General features: G+C 37.9%; 1 protein-coding gene across 2 annotated transcripts in view; it reads right to left on the bottom strand.

Moving 5' to 3' along the window:
* WNT7B (Wnt family member 7B) overlaps positions 1-21270 on the bottom strand; it is a gene marked incomplete at both ends in the record, with an annotated part of 93616 nt that overhangs the window by 7172 nt on the left and 65174 nt on the right. For both annotated transcript variants that reach the window (XM_079536944.1, XM_079536943.1), the window contains one exon: positions 4778-5049. In XM_079536944.1, the coding sequence (XP_079393070.1) occupies positions 4778-5049 (272 nt within the window). The remainder of the gene's footprint in view (positions 1-4777; positions 5050-21270) is intronic.

Here is a 21270-nt window from a genome sequence, read left to right as displayed (position 1 = left end):
CCAGGCATTCCAGAAAAACAACATGAAAAATCCATTGACATTACAAAGGAATAAATATTGGGATGGTACCAAGCTGAGTTTCTAGCATTTGGCGTTATGGGTGTGTCACTGGAAGATAAGCAAATAGGCCAGGTTTTTTTTCCACATAACCACAGTCATTATCTATTGTAAAAGCCTAACCGATTGATGAACTGTTAGAAATATTTCTTGTCTTCTTTTTGGTAAAAGCTGTGATCTGCTATCAATTTGTCAGCCTTTAGCTCCCCCTCCCCCTTAAAAACAAACAAAAAAACATTTTTATAATTGGTATTCCTCATGAGTGCCAGTCATTGTTTTGAAGCTTTCAACAAAAAGTTAAGACTAACAGCATGTGTTCCCAGATTTTGCTCTCTCTATGTTCATTTGTCCCAGAATAAAGATACTTTTTCTAAAAATACATGGTAGAAAGCTGTCTCATAAAGCAGCATTAGAGCTTACTTGGTTTTGTTGCTATTTAATTTTTCATTACTCTATCAAATTTTTGCCCACAAATCTCTCTTTAATCATTCAGATTTACAACAAACCATTCTTTCTCCTTTTTGCAGTAATGTTTGCATTAGGCATATGCTTGTCTTCCTTTGGAGGGTTGTTTTCATTTAACACACTTGTACTTTCCATTCTGAATCACAGCAGCCATTTAAAACATGATGGTGAAGTTAGCTGTTTTGTTCTTTTACTCTGCATGCCACTATTTTGCCACAATGCATAAATCTTCCATTGGTAGCATCTCATGTCACCAGGAATCACTAAGCATTTATTTCTTCCAAATGGAACCAATAAGTTTATGACTTTGTCACTGGTGCTTTTCATTACAAATGAAACTTCACAGGCTTGACATTATCTGAAATAATTCTTAGAAATGCAGTGCAGAGAAATTAAGGGATGCAATTTTTTGAGCAATAAGAGGATCCATTCTTTTCAGTCACCTGAAATTCTCTGCAAAATCTAAATGTCTGCCTTTTCAAAGCAGTATATTTTTGGTGTTGTGCTGAGCATCTCAGTCCTAGAATCATGTTAAAGAGCCCCCTAGAACTATTTTCCCTCATCTGCTTGCAGTGTTTGTGTAGTTATTTACGCAGTATGCCGCTTTTTCCTCGAAAAGAAATTCCTCAGTACTCTATTTTTAATAGCAAAATGCCAACAGGCTAGCTATTGAGAACATCCTTTGAGAGAGCACATTATCTACACTGCTACAGCTACAACTGCCTCTGGACCCTAGGCATGTTCAGCAGCTCTGTGACATGCACTGGCAGAGACTGGAAAGGGGCAAAGGTCCATCCATGAATATTTCCACATAGGAACATAATGGAGCATCCCAATAATTGCTCCAAAGGTAAACCTGCTGACCAATCTCCTGCATGATGATTCTAGAAGTGATTTCTAGGCACTGAGTAGAGGTCTAATGGGGTGATCAAGGCCCTCTCACTGCTTTCAGAGCAAGATGGGAATAACTATACGTGGGGCTGAGATCTCTTTGCATTCTTTCTTCCTGATGTTTCTGTAGTAGGAAATTTGGGGATTAAAAAAAAAAAGACTAAAATGAAGAGAGTAGATTTATTGCCTAAATATTGTCGGTCTTACACAATTCAAAAGAACAATTCAATATGAACTGTGTAAGAACTGTGAGCCTTAGCATTACGGATAGAAACATGTTTTTTAAAATAGCAAAAGTCCGATGAAATACAAAACCTTAGCAAATGGATTAATGCTCATATAATCAAGTTGTTGAATTTTTTTCCTTATACCAGTTTTGATAAGATTGCACTAAGAAATACTTAAATGGCTAGTGGAATGATTGTGGGAGGCTACAAAAGCATGTTTCCCCTACAGCCTTGACACTCTCATCCTACAGTTGAAAAGATTGTTTGAAAATGGCTAAAGCAAAAAAGAAGTAAAAAAATCTGAATTTACTGTTCTTTCCTTCTGAATTTTTATTCCTATTCAGTACAAGGGAAAAATATCCTTACTTCAGTCCTCTCATAATCAGAAGTTTGACTCCAAACTGTTTTCAAATTATAAGACAAAATGCAGAACCACACTGACAGAGCAAGCCGAGAGGTACAAGTTTTTCTAGTTTTGCTGGGAGAATTTGGAAGGGGAAAGGAGGAGGAAGATGGAAATCCAGAGTTGTGCTTTAGTGAATGTCCAGCCCTTAATGCAATATTTCTGACTTGAGGTTGAATAAGGACCACACAAAGCATGTCAGAATGACATCCACATGTAAGCAAAAGTTCTGGTTTGAGATTTTTTTCCAGTTTACAATCAGATTCAAGTTTACCCAGGATCACCAAAACTGCCAAATGTCAAGTCAACAGAGAACAAATTCAGAATTTGTCTGGATTCTTAGAAGGGAGTGCTGATTTTTAGCTGAAATTGCACAGAACTCTTTGGCTATTTTCTTAAAGGCCTTGCGCAGAAAGTGAAATATATCCTTGTTACCAGAGTTTTGTTCTAACCATAACTTTCAGTCAGTCCTCAAATTCAGAGGACTAATCTATAGAAATAGAAAATGATTTCAGATGAACCAAAATCACTAAGTATTATATACTGTAAAATTTACATGTTCATGTCATGTGAGTATATGTCATAACACCAATATTATTTCTAAACCAATTTCTAAACCAACTAATGGACACCAAACCATCTTTTATATGAGCACATTCCTCAGGATTTGGTGGATTGGAATTAAAACCAAAAACAAAAAGATGCATCAAATCCTTTCAGTCATCCTTAGCTTTACAAAATATAATAATGCATTAATGATTACAATAACAATGTATGGCTACAAATAATGACTGAAAAATACCTCTAACAACAGAGTGAGTAAACTGTAAAACACTGTTTACAAAGTATATTTGGGGAAAAAAAAATTATATTGTCTGGATTTGTAAATCTTTTTTTTTCCTATCTCAAAAACATGACATGAGTGCTATCATTTGGTTTTACAAGAATATTTACAGAAAATGAAGTCTTAGGAGAGTTAAAATAAGTGCAATTGCAAGCATGCTGCAGCCAGAAATATTTGTAAAAGCACACACATCTTTGGTTTGCTTATGTCCCCTGCTTATGAAATTCTGATGAACAGTAAAAATGTAATTTGCTTAATAAGAATCAGCATTGTGGTCTAGCGGTTACTGGACTGTATATAGAATTGGGGGACCTGGGACCAGTGCCTAGCTCAGATGTTGAGCTGCCTTCTGTCCCTGGCAAGAAGCATTGCTGTTTTCCATCTATGCATCCACTGTTGCTCTTTTGTCCCCCTTTCATATATAGGCTGTGACGTGTTCAAAACAGGACATGAATTGGCATTTCTGTGGGAGTGGAACTGAATCTACACAGTGGGTTGGCAATTTAAGCAGGGTTCGTAATGCATGTAACAGTAACAAATACTCCATTGCAAGTTTAACGTGTGGCTTTCATCTTTGGCATTCAAATGCAATGTGTGACACCAAGGTGAAACACTTAGGCTAAGAGAAATGCTCACTGGTGCTCAATGGAACCAGTGCTTCACACCACAGTGCGGCAGTATGAGGTGCTCTCACGCCTCGACAGGGCAAGTTTTGGGGAAAATATTGTGCTACTCTTAAGGATGCTTTCAGAACCAGCTATCTCCTTCATAACTGGAGCCATCAGTATCAAACATCAATTGACTATGAATCCTGTCTCTAAACTTTCAATTATACCACATGACTGGTTTCTTTCATCACTAGGAATGTATGTAACAATTTCATCTCAGTAAGTAACTGTCCACCCAACACCTGTTTCTGTGCACAGCTGGCTGCTATCCCCTAGAAGTTGTCTTGCAAAGAGTGAGAGTTAGGAAACATTCTCCAAAATGCATGCAGCAAGGTAACTGTGCTGCTCATGGCATCACTGATTCAGCCACCTTTGCTAGTACTTGGTGTAGAATAAAAGCTCACACTGTTCTGGAGAAGAAAATCTCAGAAAATTTTGGGGGCAAGATAGGGAGAAGCAGTATATTGGTTTCACCTACAGCACAACATATGCACATTGGAGGACAGAAATAGCATTTTTTTTTACGTGGATGAAACACTTTGAAAGGTGTAGATAAATCTCCCTGAGGTTGGTGTGTATAATATACATTTCATTTTTTACAGGGAAAGCGTTTGGAGTTTTGAGGATTTCTATTCAATGGACATGAATCAGCTTCATGATGCTTATTTTTTTTTCAATTGCAAGCAACTCAATCATGGTTGTAGACATGAAGCTGTTTCTTCTTCCAAAATCATGCTTGTTCAGCCATCTGTAGCTTGCCAGTGAGGAACAGACAATTGTATATTTGCTACAAAACATGTATTTCATTAGAGCTGTGGTCAAAGAAGTGTTTTGTTTTTGGATGGAATAAATAGCTGCAAGTGCTGTGGGAGTTCAGCAATGCAGAAACTCAGTCTTGTCTCATCATCTCTTGCTAGACTTTTGCAAAGGAGATGAAAAACAAAGATGGAACTTTAGCCCAAACAGCTCCAGCAAAGTTGTCTCTTATTGAGAGGACTGGGAAGATGGCTTGGGAAGCTGAAAAATTGAGAGGAGGAGCTATGTAATACTTTGGCCAGCTCTGAATGAAAAGCAACAAACCGTAAACATTAAGCACCATCAGGTAATTTGGGGCAAGTGTGAGGGGCAAACTGTCAAGGAATGACTCCTGAGACCAAGTCAGCCTCCCCCCTTCCTCCAGCGCACACACTTCCCCATCCATCCCTCCTGCTTTCTCGAATACCTTTCTTCCAGCCTCATTGTTGTGCAAGTTCATCAGCCTTCGTGCATTCTTTTTGATTTCTCGGGCATCAACAAACCTCCGGGAGAACTCAATGCCGTATCTGATATCCGCAGAGCAGCCTCCCCACTTCCAGCCCTCCTCCTGGTTGTAGTAGCCCTGTTTCTCTCGGTCACAGCCACAATTGCTGAGGTTGCCCTGGCTGCAGGCGGCCGTGACAGCATGTGCAACCCCGGCAGCAGTAATGGCATAGGTGAAGGCAGCTTCCCTGCTTCCTGTGGAGAGAAGCCAAAAGCTGATGGTTTGCAGAAAGGCACCACTTACTAAAGAAAGTACACACATTATGTACAGCAATGGTGTCAGGTAAGAATGTGAGGTGGACATTACTAGCATAAGCATCTCATTCTGGCAGAATTACGTATGTAATTTGTATTTTAAATGCTTGGCTCAGGTAGGTATCATTGCCCCAGGTACACACCAGCTACATGACAGTCACATCTAACCCCCTGCACCACAGGGGAATTTTGCAATCAATCTGCTAGTGACGAAGTGAGGCAACATAGTTTGTTTTCATGCAATTTCATCAGGTTTGCAAACTGAACTGCATATATTTCAGACAAATAATAGGTGAGTTGCAATGCTCACTGAAAAACAGTTCTAATGGTTGGTACTGCCTGGAAAAAGTGTACAGACAGCTTAAGAAATACCAGATCTTTCTGGGTATGTGAGATGGCTAGGATACAAGTGAGGAAGGTTATTAGTGCACCTTTATAAACTCTCCAGTAATGTCTGTTACTGATACTGATGGTGAAATATGGCAAGAGTTGCTTACAGGGTGAAGAGCTCCATGGGTTTTGTTTCCTTTCAAGGTAAAGTAAAGATGATCTCTTTCCTTTACTGAGTTCTCTTGCATATGAGAAATCTTGCATTGTGGCTCTGGGCAGCCTGGTCTAGTGGTTGGCGACCTTGCTCACAGCAGGGGGGTTGAAATTAGATGATCTTTGAGGTCCTTTTCAACCCAGGCCATTCTACAGTGTTATGATTTTATGACTCCTACTGTGAGTTTTTCCAATCCCACCCTGACTCAGAATTCTGCTTTACCTTTGTGAGTGGTCATACTGGGCAGTGGAAGTATCAGAGCAGCATTCTTTTCTCTCTGGAACAAGTGAGTTGCTGCCATGGAGGCACAGCTTTGTTTTTTTTTTCCTTTTTTTTTTTTTTTTTTTTTTTAAATACTGCCAATAATTTCCAAGATTCCACATTCCCTGCTCAGTGTTATAGCTTTAATATTGATAATATTAAAAATATTAAAAAGAATATGATAAGGGGCAAATAAATGTCATTTTTTGACTAAACACGAGTTGGTTGAGTTGCCTTTGGGATGCATATGAACAAGGAGACACAGAGCCAGAGCAATCAAAAGGGATGCAACAGCCCCTTACTGCTCTCACACAAGCCCACGCTCAGTCACCGACTTTATGTAGGGCTGGATCATGGCTCAGTGTATTTTGCTGTTCTTATTTATAACGTTTCTCTTCAAATTCCCCTCTCTGTGCTATGATCATTTTCCTCTGTGTGTTTATCTGGTGATAAACAGACAATCTTGTAATATCATTGCCAAAAGAATAACTGTAAAAAATTTGCAGAAAGTTGCTGAAAAGTTTTAATGACCACACACAGAGCTTTAACATGGGTAAAGGACTGGGGAGAAATAAAATAAAATAAAAAAAAAAAAAAGGAATAAATTTTCAAGAGGATTAAAAAAACAACCTTATAAACTATTTTTACTTTTTTGTTCTGGGATTCACATATATCGTATGTGTTCGGTAATTATCTGTGCACAACATTGTGTTTTTTGGTTTTTTTTCTTTTTTTTTTAATGTTTTATGTGTCCTTTTCTCAGCTAGCTTCCTGAAAATTTACACTGTTTCAGGATACAAGAGAGATCCTACATGAAGCAATCGTAAACTGGATTTTGGCACCATTTACTTGTTTCTCCAAAGCAATAAAAAAGAAACTCGAGGTAAGAGAAAAACAAAAGGGTCTTGTGTTCTTCAGGTACCAGGAAGGTTAACCTGAGCTGTACAGAATTTGAGTGCATCACCCAACAGAAGGCCCGACTATGCTCTCAGACACACAAGTGTTTTGTTGGGGTGTTGTTCTATGTGTGTAGTCTGGTTCAGTGGTTCCCAAATCATGGTCTGCAGAACACTGGTGGTCCAGGAGGCCACGGTAAAGGGTTTGCAGTTAATCCACAGAGCCATATTAAACACTGTTTTTAATAGTGTTTTCAATTAAAAGTTTGATGATAACGATGCCTGGTGGTCCACAAGAAATTCTGAGAGTTGATAGCAATCCAAAAAAGTTTGGGAACCTCTGTTCTAGTTCCTAGTCTGTTCTCTAAAAGCTCATATCAGTATTCACTCGTGTCTCACTCATCAGTTGAAGTCAAACCTGGGACACATATTTTAAAGTATATCCTGTTGACTTGCAGGGTTTCTTTCTTTATTATCTCCTCTAAATATATAGATTCTTAATTTAGATTCTTTATTGTTAAACTGAAAGTTTGGAAATATGAGAAATAACAGGAATGACATTTATAGGTAAGTTTTCTTTTCTCTTCAGGATGAAAGTTGGATCTCAAAGTCATGAAAATTTTTGAGTTCAGACACCTCTGAAACACATGTAGAAAAGCTTGTAAACAAGCAGAAACATATTCCTGTCAGGGAACACCATAGTGATGAGCTGCTTGTAAGTAGATTTACCAGGAGATTAGCTAGAGAGAGTTTTCTGATGTTTTATTTTTAAATTCAATGCATTCCACATGTAACTACAGTAGAAGATGCTATTTCGTAAAGGCAATGTGTCTGTGACCTGTTCATGAGTTTTCACACAGCACTTCTTGTAATCAGTTTTGAACAACTAAGGAATATTCTGTTTTTATCTTCCTTTCTTTTCCCCCTGTTTTTTTATACCCTGATTACACTCAAGGACAGAGAGAAATATATTTCTTTCACCCACTTGAGAACTACAGCAGTAATGGAATTATCTCAAGTCAGGGGGTAAAAATGAATGAAAACCATATTGACTCTCTGAAGAGTGTATTCTTTGGTTTCAGTGCAGCTCTACAATAAGAAGGGCTCAGAAATAAGAGGTGACTTAAAAATCAGGCTCCTTTTGCAAGTCAAGGTGCCCTGCCAAGAATTAATACTTTGTGCTCTGTAGTTTTTTAACTAAAAAACATTCCAAAGCTTCCCTTGAACTTCAGGGTAAGCATTACCTCAGCAGTTCTTTAAAGCCCTAGGATCAGGACTGTCAGAAAATGCCAGTGGAGGAGAGAGGAGAATTGCTGTCTGCTGAACACAAAGCTTTCCATTAGCATGTCATCATTTGGAGTCAGTCTTAAGTAAGTCCTTTCTAGGCAGCTAAAACAATTTGAGTAATGACTGCTGTGTTATTTTAATGGAGGACGATAATTTCACTTTCTGAAATTTTCTGACATTTCAAAAATATTCTGATTCAATAATAAAACAATTAATAATTTCCAAAAATTCTTACAGAAAGGTGAAATGAATAGCAGAAGATCTGGGGTTTTACTCAGTTTTGAAGCTAGATTTTTGTTTGTTTTTTTTTCTGAAAAACATCCTGATCACCCAGTTATTTGGCAACATACGTTCTTACTGACTGTATTGCAGAAGAAAATTTACTTGTTTAACTTTTCAATATTTTCTTTTACATAGATGAGAATAATTCTGTTAGGATCTTATATTAGTGGAAAAGACACTCTGTTGGCTTTTATTGTGACCTTTGGATTCCTACATTTCTCTATTAGAAATGTCTTTGGTGTCAAAGAAGATAATTCTGATTTAATTCCTAAAACGTAGGAGAGTAAACAGAAACCTAGTAACTCCTGTAGAAGATAGCCAATCAGTACTGATTGAAATGATGACTATTATCTTTGGTAATGGTGCTGAAAGACACTTCTGGCAATCTGCTCTGTCATGAAAGAAGTCTTGTCTGTGATCTGTTGATTTAAGCATTCTTACTGTGGGTTGTAATTAAAAAGTGTTCTATTACCCATTAATGTAGACAGTTTCTGCTCAGACAGTCTGATATTGGATCGTTGCTTCCTACAATGAGCAATTTCTGGCAGATAGGATGAGATGAGCCTATTTATCCATTGTTGGAGTTCTGGAGCAGCCTATACTTTAGATGTCATCTCTGACTAACTTTTAGGCTGCTAACTGAGCGCTACGTTTAGTATGGTCTGATGTGGAAATTACTATAAGTTCTATAATTGCTATAGTTTACTGTGTTCTAATACGCATATATTCTGCATGTAACCACAATCAGCTGAGAATCTTGTACGCTATAAATTTTGACCATTTGACTGTATTTGAATGTACAGCACTACAGATCTAACTGTTTCATAATTATCAGCAAGGCATTTATTTCTCAGAGTAACTAGTTGAGAATATTACTATTCCACACATCATTCTGAAATGTCTTCTCTCAGCAGCTAGTTGAATAAAAGTGCTAATGAATGTCAGCTAGTAGAACTCAAATTTTAATCAAAAGATCAGACTATGGAATATAAACTGTTTATACATTAGTTTGCTAAATCTTCTATTAACAATGATAGAAAAAAATTACACAATGTTATTTAAAAAAACCAAGTTCCTACTATGTTTACACAATCACTAAACACTAGCGGATCTTGGACTATATGTCAACCATGTAATGAATATTAATGGTAAGAAGAAATGAGCCATGGCAAGTTAGACTTTTTGCCAAGCCTGTTATTTTTGACAAGTCTTATTCTGCAATTCTGAAAGCTGAGGACATGGTCAGTCACTTTTTTTTTTTTTTTTAAAGACAATAGATACTTCTGGTTGAGTAAATTAAAACTCAGACCATAGCCCTCCACAAATAGGGCTGGATGAAGACACTTGTAGATGAGCTTAGTTCCTTCATAATTTTGGTTTTTCTTACTCAACACACACTTTAGCAATTCTCAAAAAAAAAACAGTACAGGCTCTTTTCTTTGGGTTTGATATGCAGTAAGACAAGTCAGTGGGAGTTTTCTTACTGTCTGAAGCAGATCCTTTCTCTATTTGCATTTTCAGTTAAGTAATTAAGGACTTCAAGATTAACAATCTAAAAGCAAGGATTTATATGATTTCTTTGAGCTTCTAATTTACTATTCCCAGTGCCATATGTAAGAAGTAGGAAATACTGAAATCAGACTGTGCAAGTAGAAGAAATGCAATTCAAAAGTAGAGCTTGCAGGAGCCTCAGGGGAATCCCTAATCCATCCCTCAACCCTCTTGTATGCTAATAATTCAGGTGCCCTTCACAACTGCTTTTTATTTACCCTTCCTTGTGGAGATTTGACAATCTATTCCAGAGCTTTGAGACACACATTGCTAAACATTTTACTAATATCAATCTGAAACTGTATTTCTGAGTACAAACCATTTCTTACTGTACAGATGCAAACAAACTGATTGTTTTCTTCTTCCTGTAACAGCCTTTAAACGTTTAAAGACTTCCACACCCTTTCTAGACTTGTTCCATTAGTCCCTGTAGAACAGTCTCAAGAGCAGTAATCACTTCTGCGGCTCTCTCTAGACTCTCCCAGTCAGCTGATGCCTTGTGCTGCCATGTTAGAGAAGGACAAGCAGAGGCCTTGCCCACTTAGGGTTAGAGCAGAAGTAGCATCTCACATGCTGCCTCCCAGTTTACTTGTGTTTTCACAGTAGCAGGACATTTTTGACTCTTAATCAGTTTGAGATCCTCTTGTATTGCAGATACTATTGCAACAGATATTTCTTGCATTTGTGTGGCTGTTTATTCCCACATACTAATCTTAGCCTTTCTGCTTTGCCTCCTCTATATCTTTTGTTTTCTTCTTTTTCAGACATTTTTTTTTAATCATTTTCCATTTTGACTCAAAATTCCTCCAATATCTTTGCAATCTGGATTTAATCTGTAAGTCCAATGAGCACAGCTTATTCCCTTGGTAAAGCCAAGAGTGTAAAATCAACTGTTGCCAGAACCAGCATAAATCACAAAGGAAACTCAAAAAAGTACACCCAAGTACCCTCCAAGTAAATTTCCAGATAACATGTACCTGTTCAGTCAGTTTCCTTAATTTTCTTATGAGAATATAATATAAAGCATTGTCAAAATCTTCATTTAAGTCCTAGATATATGGTATATATACTGGCTCCTCTCAGCCTCTGAGGCCCTAGATGGCAAAAGAAGGATATTAGATTGGTTTAAAATGATTTGTTTTTGACAGATCCTTGTAGACTGTTATTCATCTCCTTGTTTTCAGTTATAAGCTTAAAAATGAGTCTTTGTTACCATATCTTTTTCATTCACTGAAGTCAAGCTGATTGGTCCTGTGATTCCTTTATTTCATCTTTTAGATAAAGATGATATATTCGCCTTTTCAACTTTTCTTAATGAGAATTCTCAGCAAATTTTCAATTCTAATGGCTGCCAGGACTAATGGTGCTACAATGGACTTGACAAATATTCTGAGATGAGGAACAGCTAACAAGAATGCACTCAACCTGGGTAGATAATTCCTTCTATCTAGTGCTAATATTATACTCTTCTGTAGATTACAATAGCTCTATAACCTTCTGCTCAACACTGACACACTTAGAAAAGGTTGATGCAAGACCTTCTTGGCCTTCTTGACATTATCTTTGATGGATCATTTTTTCTTCATCTTCCACTCAGTGACAAAATACTGACTGAATGGTGGTTCTGTAGTCTGTTGTTAAAAGAAAAAGAACAGTCATCCATGGTCATGAGGATTACCTTACAGTGTCTGCACTCAGAAGTGCTCCTGAATTAGGAACTGATGCAGACTGAATAACTGCTGGTCTGGCAGGTCTTTCTGATTTAATCTGATGAAGTTCTTTGAAAGTCATATTAGTTAATGATTTCTTTCCCATATTTGTTTCCCGTTTCCTACTTGACACTTTTATTTTCTATTACAAGCTAATTAAAATTGTGTTATTTAGTATTGTTTCATCCAGATAGATCTGTTTAACTTGACCAGAAGCAGAGCAGTTGCAAATAATGTCAGTACCTTCTTTACAGACTGCTCATGATGTCTATTTCAGACTATACTTGAGTGGAACAGAAGACAAATGGTGCAGATTTCAAAGCAGAGAAAATGCAATGCTATGACACAATGTTTTGTTTACAGATTCTCCTGTTATTCAGCACTTTAAACTCTAGATTCCTACTAAGTCATTATGGAGCCGCCATAGTTTTGGTTATTTGTTTACAATCACACTGTCAACTGGTTTGTTTTCTATTGTTCATAGGAGTTTGTCAAATTTTCTTTCTTACATGAGCCAGACTTATTTCACACTTGCCTTTTTGCAGCTCATTGCTATATATTAGTTTTTATAGTTTTGGAAGAATGTTGAAAGAAGTTATTTGCTATGCCTCTGCTTTTCAGATTTTTTTTCAAACATTTTCCACTCTCATGGCTATTTTCTAAAGGCTCAGTGGTACTTTCCACAGTGGATTCCATAGTGGGGCTTCCAACAATTTATCGGATTTTTTTTTGCTTAATTTGCCCCCTAATCATTCAGTTAGCTCCTGACAACCATAAACAATAGTCAGCATTTCTGATCTAAAGTGAGCATAGTTCTCTTGTGTATTTGACTGTCTTTTGCAGTATGCTCCTTGGAATTTTCTGGGACAGCTCCTGAGAATTCAGTACACTAGTTTTGATCTTTGTGTTGATGATGTTTGAAAGTGGCCAGAGAAAAAGGGAATTCTAGGCTCTCCCCTGTTTGTTTGTTGAAGCAAACATCTCTTAGTAACTCAGCTCCAACAAACTTTATCTCATTCTTAAAGAGTATAGGAACATCAAGTTTTGATCCAAAAGTACCACTACTTGTTCTCATCAAAGTTTTATCAAAACATGGTATTAAACACTCATTGAAAGAATGCACAAGAGCATAGCTTGAGAAATACACAGTGCATGAACCGTGAGAGGGTAGCTTCCAGATACACTGTCCCGTTGAGAAAAGCCTGTGCAGTGTCACAGCCGACTGTGTTTTCACAATGCTACTGCTAATACAGTCAAAGTACTATGTGGGATGCAATAGCTGGAGCAGAGGGATCTTCTCCTGCTTGTGTTCTGTTCTGGAACTACTGAAGTTTCATTGTGGAACTTAATGATTCCCTGTTGAACGTTTGGTGTTTTTACTTTTCAGTGATGACTAGTGGTTTGATATATCCTAATATGTGAACACTCAGCTGGAGGCATCTTGTAGTACACTGGTTTATTTAAAGTTCTTTGCACCCATTGTGAGAAAGCATGGAATCCTGAAGGCATGGGAGAGAAACTAGGTCTGAAAGTATGCTAATATCCTCAAATGAGATGGGGCCACACGCACCCAGTTGCTTTTATAATAATTGAATTGTGTTGGTCTGCTCACGATAACAGTTCTTATGTACAGAATTTACTTATGTACTATCCCTTTTTTGAAAGATATTTCACAGGAAGAAATAAAAACACCAGTTAAGAAAGAGGAAAGGGAGGCTATAGCTTTTACTCAGGGCATACATATTTTTAGTTTTGCTCTTGAGAGTACACTACAATATCACCTGATACAGGTTTCTGTGAGATCTATGTGGTGCTCAGCAAGGAAAGTGTTGAACACTAGAATTTTAAGAAATAGAAAATGTTTTTACCACTATAATCATCATAAGTAATAAATAAATAACAGAGGAAAAAAAAAAAAACAAAAAACAAAAAAACCCTCCACTCTGAACCAGTCAGACAAATGGAAGACAGTCCAAAATCACAGATTTTCACATGTGAATTTTATGGACTTGAGCCTTTAGAAATGAAGATGTTCACAAAGGAAGTTCTCCTTGGCTGTCTAGACTAAGTGATACTCAGCTACAATTTGTGTTAGACACAAATCTTTTTATGCAAGAGATAGACTCTGACTTTAAAAGTGTGTCTTTCCACTATATAGACCTCTTTTACAGGGGAACAAGGAGGTTAAGGCATTTTTTCACACAGCAGAAGGACTTGCAAGAGAATAAGCTGTTCTCTGGCTGGGTTTTCTTTGTGCTGAGGCTATGAAAGAAGTCAGCAGTAGACTTCTCATCTAACATCTGAAATGTAAGTCAGATTTTTGAATGCAGAGGTCTTCCCTAGGAATGGGATTTGTCTGCAGAGCCATGGGGGGATTTGGACACAGCAATACTTGGCATCACCCAGCCTACCTGCAATGCAGAAGCACTTACAACATGTTTCTAACATCCTATATTCATGCTGCCTCGCACATCATACTTGCAGAAAGTTAGTTACATAGCTTTTCCTTAATTTTCACTTGACAAAACAACTAATTTCAGTTTCTTGTCAGAGTTTTTGCAGAGCTACATTTGCTTCTATTTCAGAGAGATGCTAAATGTTTTCATGTCTCTGTTTGGTGTTAATGACATTTCTTGACTACCACTACAATAGCTGCAATTTTATGCAGGATCTCAATCACTGGGCCTCTTATATGTGTCAGCATAAACAGCTGTGTTTTTGTAGAGATGAGATCCCAGCGTTTTCAGTATACAGATAATTACATCTATAGCACAAGAGCTAGATATTTTGAGTAAATCTGAAACACAAAGTTTAAAAGCCTATCTTTTAAATGCTCTGGCACACATTATTTTCCACGGGGTCGGGATGGAAATCAAACATCACCAAGTATTGAAAGAGTTAGAGATGAAAAAACAAGACTTCCAGAAGTAATCAAGCTAGATGGGGAAGCCCCAAAACTGTGAGTAAAATATTCGTACAAAGGGACAAAGTCTGAACTTATCCTATCAGAGAGGTAAGCCACATTTCCCTGTACTGTGAGCCTTTCAAACTATGCTGGCAGCAGTCATCTAGCTGTAATTGCTGAAGGCATATGGTGGTTTAAGTAAAGGGAGTCCCACCCTTAAAATCAGACTATTATCCTGTTCTATATTCTGACTGAAGAAAGAAAGCTTTCATTACATTAAAAACTAGAAGATGACCTTATTTATCCAGCTAATTAGGACAGAAGTATTCTACTGAACAAAATACAACTTCTTCTAGTATGTTTTTCTAGTTTTTCAGATTATATCAAGCACAAAATTAGTATGAACCTATGTGAAATAAAGTAATAAAGCTAATTCTAGGTACTCATGACACTTGTAAAGTAAGGTTCATGAAGTGTCTTTTATCAAACTGAATAATATACACAAGGCATTTACTTGATCTAGCCAGGATACAAATAAATATTTACATAAAATATTTATTTATTTCCATTATGAATCTATAGAAATATTATAAAGATAAAAAAAAATTATAAAGATTAAAAAAAAAATTATAATATCTTCTAGATATTCTTCATAGAATATCAAGAGCTTCACGGGCAAAGAACATTCCTGTTCATGGCAAAAAAAAAAAAAAGAAAGAAAAAGAAGAAGAAGAAAAGAAAAGAAGAAGAAAAAGAAAAAAAGAACTAGTGTACAAAAGAATGAGCTAAAACATTGCTTTTTTTTTTTTTTTTTTTTTTTTTTTTTTGCTTTTTTTGCTTTTTTTGCTTTTTTTGCTTTTTTTATAAAAGTCCACACAGGAACATAACAGAGAGGCTCTTGTGTTTGCTGGGCAGTGCTGTCAATTTTCTGGAGGGTCATTCTGCATGTTATTCCTTAAGATTGTTCTGCAAATCATGTTTTTACTGGTCTGGTTTTTGATGTCTTACAGGACACCCTAGAGGACTGACTATGACATGCAATGTCATATTTCACAAGCATATCTCTAGTGTGAGCTCTATCACTGGTTGCTCACCACTCCTCCCTCAGCTGAGAAAGCTTTAGTGTTTTTTTCCAGAGCATTCTTGGCAAAACAAGGTTTGACATGGGAGACATAGTGTCTCTGTGTGACTGTTCAGGATGACACCACTGCCCTGGTATCATCCATGGTAGAAGAAGAAGCATGCCTCACTGGCTTTACCTTACAGTCCAGTTCAAGCCAGCCCTTCCTTTGTGGCAGCAGAATAGAAGCTGGATTTGTAGATTAGCATGAGCCTGCCTTCTGCTCTGCTAATTCTGCTGTAAAGACCACATCTTCCAGGTATAGGGGAAATAGCTGGGCAGCAACCCCAGAAATCACTGCTGCTCCCTGCCAGAGCACAGATTTTGTGAAAAGCAAATAAGAAAGTTCTGGTGAATGGGGCTGAATTCAAAGTTGCATTCAAATTTTCTTAAAGGTCTTCTAAACACTCTTACACTGCCTGTGAGGCTGCATTCAAGTTTGGCTTGCCTGACAATCTTTCTGAGAGGAAAAAGAGATTCAAGTGATGATGTCTACCCTTCTTGGTGTTTACAGGGTATTTGCCTGGTACTCATTTGTAACCTCAGCGAACAAGATGCAGCACAAATCACACATATGAAAGAGATTTAAAAGAATAAAGAGCTCAGAGGGTTTTGGATTAAACACACAGAGTTCAGATACTTGTCCAAACCTCTCTGGTTTTCAAAATAAGCCTGGAAGCATTGCAAAGACTTTTTTTTGAGCTCTGGAGCTGCTGGTCCTGACAATGGGTCAGCAAGTGACAACATTCACAAAAATAATGAGTGATTACACTGATCTTCATAGGCCTCATGAAGATACTGGATTGCTGTTTAATCTAAACCTGTCAGGCTATCTTATCTTATTAGATCAGTGATTGATATTTGTTCTTTGCATTGTGCTAAGATCAGAAAGCTAAGCCTGTGTTTTGCAAAGTAACTGTGCGAGTTCACCCTAAGATGCTAGTTCAAACCTGCAAGAGTTTGCACAGAAGGGTTTGAAAAATGCATGAATGGAAGCCCTGTGGGTTAACTGCCCCTTCAGCTGAAAAATCAAAACTCTATGAGAATAAAGAGATCAAAATTCTTGCCCACAAGGAGTTTCTATTGTTTTTAGGCACAATACCCTAGAACTAAAGGATGAGTTTTACACAGAGATCTGAAGCAAAATCTGTAGGTTCTTGAGGTACTCCAGTTTCAGAGCAGGATCTGGGCTTTGTGATCAGGAAAAAAAGACACAACACTCTTCCAGAAGAATGAATACAAGGGTATTCAAATAGATTGATATGAACATAATCTTTCAGGCATGCTTACATTATAACATAAAAATAATTAAAAAAAAAATCTTCAGAAAAACACTAACAAGTGTCTCTACTGCAAATTTACCATTACAAGATTTGGGTCTCATTAAATAATCTTCACAGTCCCATGCTTTGAAGAATCTTGTTTGCAGATCTGAACTTTTTGAAACCGACCCTTATCTCTGTGATGGGCCAAACCAAAAGCCAGATCTGAACACCACTGAACTCTGGGAAAGTTCAAATCTATCTTTTGTGGTTCAGGTTGAGCTCTAATTAAGATAGACCAGTTTGAAGGGCAAATGTCTGAAAACCAAACCAAAACAAATGTTTCACGTGAAAAATCTTGGATTCGGCTACATTGTACCAAGTCATATTTTTGCCTATCACATAATGTAATGTTTCTTTTTTCTATATAAGACGTTCAGAGCAGACATTTTGAATTTAACTTTTGAGCAGTGGTCATGGAAATACTTTGTGCTGTGTGAAAACCCTCCAGAAGTCTTTCTACCTCTCAGATTTCAGGGTAGACTGCTGCCTTTCAGGCTTTCCATGGCCATCCTCAGTTGCACTGTAGTCTAGAATTCTTTAGAAATCACATCTTGCGTTCTCTGAATGAAGCTTATGCCTCATTGTGTCAGTAGTATGTGGAATATTGCTGGTAATCCCTGAAATAAAACAATAAAGCAGTCCTGCAGAAACTTTGGTTGTGTAAGAGGACAGGGAAATCCTAGCTAACGCTCCTGCTGAGAGCTTCTGTTTATACTGTAGTGTCTGTAAAAAAGAAACGTCGTTGATCAGTGGACAAGGGAAAAGCAAACAAAAGAAGGGAATTTGCTTTCAGCACTGCTCAACTACTGAAATTTAAAAAAAAAAAAAAATGGAGAAAACAAGGAAAAAAAGAAAGGGGATAAAATGTGTTCAAGCCACATTGCTAGTGTCAGGATGTCACTGTGCACCAGTAGCTAGAAAAAAAGAGTCTTGGGCAGACATACAGTGAGCATATAGTAAGTAACAGTTACTGGTCCAGTGAGATTCATTTCCTCTCTGTATAATGTTTCATGTAAGTACTAAGCAATATTTTATCTTTGGGAAATTGGATTTCAGAGTCTTTGTAGACAACTACTTAAAGCTTCCATACTTCCTTCTTGTTCAGATTAAGAAATCATGCCAGGCCTACTGTGATTCTTCAGTAAGAACTCTGTTTCAGACCTGAACTCGCTTTCTATAAAAATGAATCCCTTCACTGACATATCTGTCCTTTGCTTCCTGTTTGGATAAGAAGACTCGAAGAGCAATTGTTTCTGGTTGAAGATCCCAGGATACTTCAGAAATGTTTATGTCCCAGTGAGGTTAGCCCATATTAATTAAGCCTTTCAGTTTCCCACTGAAATTAGTCATCTGTAGTTTCTAGACAGCGAGGTATGAAGTGACTTGCCCAAGGTCACAAGAAAAGTATATGGCACAACTGGAAGGATCATCCAAATCCATTATCTCCTGGTCCTTGCTTTAACCATAAAATGATAGTTCTCACATTGCACTAGGAGCCACAGGGTATGTGAAAAATGATAGAAGAAGAATTTTATTGAGATTCTTTGGATGATGTCTTCCTCTCAGTTCGGGCAAAGAAAATGAAAAAAGATTTTATCCTTTCAGAATGAGTACTTATCTGATTAAAGAGTATTTAAATGTTTTCATTCTTTGCTCAGAGGGGATATTCTATTCAGGCATTTCCATTCTGGTCAAATCGTAATCAAAAGAACAACCATTCTAATTAATTATTTTCTGGGAATATATTACTAAATTATAATTACGGAATCCTTTAAAGCATAATAAAACCAGACTCATAATACTTTCTTTCAGGTTAATTTTGTAATGTTCATGGCAGAGGATTGCCAGTAACCTACAAACAACTTCAAAATTTTCATTAATGCAAGAAGAAAAGTAGGATGAGAAGAGAAATCTACTCATGTCCTACACATGATAGTGTACTGATGTGATTCAGCCCATTGCTCTATCTGTTGCCAATGCTTATAGCAAGCTGTGACTCTCTGAACTGCAGGTTTTCCTCCCTGGGATGATGGGAATGGGAAATAGTCTTCCCATTCCCATCTTAGAATCATAAAATCATAGAATCATAGAATCACCAACGTTGGAAAAGAGCTAAAAGATCATCCAGTCCAACCGTTCACCTATTCCCAATAGCTCCCACTAAACCATGTCCCTCAACACAACATCCAGCCTTTCCTTGAACACCCCCAGGCTCGGTGACTCCACCACCTCCCTGGGCAGTCCATTCCAGTGCCTGACCACCCTTTCTGAGAAGTAATACTTCCTCATGTCCAGCCTGAATCTCCCCTGCCATAGCTTGACACCATTCCCTCTTAGAAGTTGGTCTCAGTGATTCTTATGAGTCCCTTCCAACTCAGTATATTCTATGATTCTATGATTTAGAGCGAATCAAGTTGATGAATCACATGTTCTTGTGATGTTCAGAAAAATATGGCAGAAAACACATGCTTATCAATTTCTGCTAATTTTTGAGTGTGGAATACCACAAATGCTTCAGAATGAGAAGTAGTCAGAGAATAAAAACGCAACACAGTTTAGTAAAGTTCACTACTTTTGCTACTCAGTTAATAAATATTCCGTGTGTTTTCGCATGGGATACTGGCATTGGCAGTTTTCCAAAACACTGACTTCTGCATCAAGACTATCCTTCAGAAATGCCCTGTCTTCACTGTTCTACCAGCTACTTACCATTAATAATCAGAACTAGTCACACTTAACAAAATAGAAGTGCACAGATGGCTTGTGCTGATCATTTCTGATTTTGGAGTCTGCTCATTGCCATTTACCATTACCATTTTTTCCTGCTCCCCACTCATCCCTTTTCCTTTTCTTCACCCTTTATGCACCTTCACAGATCTTTTTTTACACTTTTTCCCACTTCCTCATGCCCCTAGTGAAGCACTTGAAAGGCTCCCATGCAGAGATTGAAAACATACATCATATTAAATGTAACAGGAGGTCCATGTTTCAAACACGTTCAGTTCATATCACAACTGAGAATAAACAGCAGGGGAAGAAACTTGATGGGTTGCTGGAGGCTACCCTTTCTTGTGGAACATGTCTTTGTCACTTGCTAAATAGGTGCACCATCTGGTGGTAATTTTGGACTCACACTTGTTCTTAAATTTCCAAATAGCGGTGGAGTATAAGCCTGTGGTTATAGCATTTTTCTGCCAGTATCTGCCTGAAAGCCATCAACTTAGACAACTTCTGCAGGTATTAATGGTAAATGAGTACCGATAATAACCAGGAGTTTAAATGAAGGTCATGTTTCCATGTCTGTTATATCAGGCAAGCAGGTATGACTTTCATTGAGGACCACATGCTCCCTGAGAAATGTATGTAGAGAGAAGGCAAAATTACACAGACAGACCAAAATTAGACATAAAGAGGCTCGATACCTAATTAGGGAGTCTAAACTCCCAAGACAGTCAACTGGGACATCCACACAGTCATGCAGTCAAACTGAGATCCAAATCACCCTCTGGAAGTGCTTCTCTCTCTTCTTTGACCATACAAGGAATACAGGCTGACTAGGTTCTCATCTTAGACATCTCATCCAAGTGCCTGATCTATGAGGTGTGAGTCTGGGCCAAAAGAAAGAAGTGAGGAAGGGACTCTCCATTTTTCTGCCTCTGTTGTCTGAAGCCTGAAAGTTCAGCAACAGAGACAGATGCCAAGGCTACCACTTGTGTCATTCCCCTCAGAAACTGCAAAGCTGCTTCAACCCTGTCAGTGGACAACTTGTTTGAACAGAATGTGTAGATCACAAAATCAAATAGTCACAGGGATTAGAAAGGACCTCGGGAGATCATCTAGTCCAACCACTCTGCTAAAGCAGGCTCCGTGCAATAGGTTGCACAGGAAGGAGTCCAGGAGGGTTTTGAGTATCTCCAGAGAAGGAGAATCCACAACCTCTCTGGGCAGCCTGTTCCAGTGCTCTGTCATCCTCAAAGTAAAGAAAATATTCCTCATGTTCAGATGTAACTTCCTGTATTCCAGTTTGTGCCTATTGTCCTGGGCACCAACTGAAAAGAGCCTGGCCCCATCCACTTGACTCCACCCCTTAGATATTTCTAAGTGTTAATAAGGTCTCCTTTTGGTCTTCTTCAGACTGAACCCCAGGTCCTTTAGCCTTTCCTCATACAGGAAATGCTCCAGGCCCCTGATCATCTCTGTGGCCCTCTGCTGGACTCTCTCTGGAAGTTCCCTGTCTTTCTTAACTGGACAACCCCAAACTGGACACAGTGCCCATGATGA

This window comes from Tetrao urogallus, assembly GCF_951394365.1.
Source record: "Tetrao urogallus genome assembly, chromosome: 1".
NCBI lineage: Eukaryota > Metazoa > Chordata > Aves > Galliformes > Phasianidae > Tetrao > Tetrao urogallus.
This window is presented reverse-complemented; position numbering and strand designations above follow the sequence as displayed.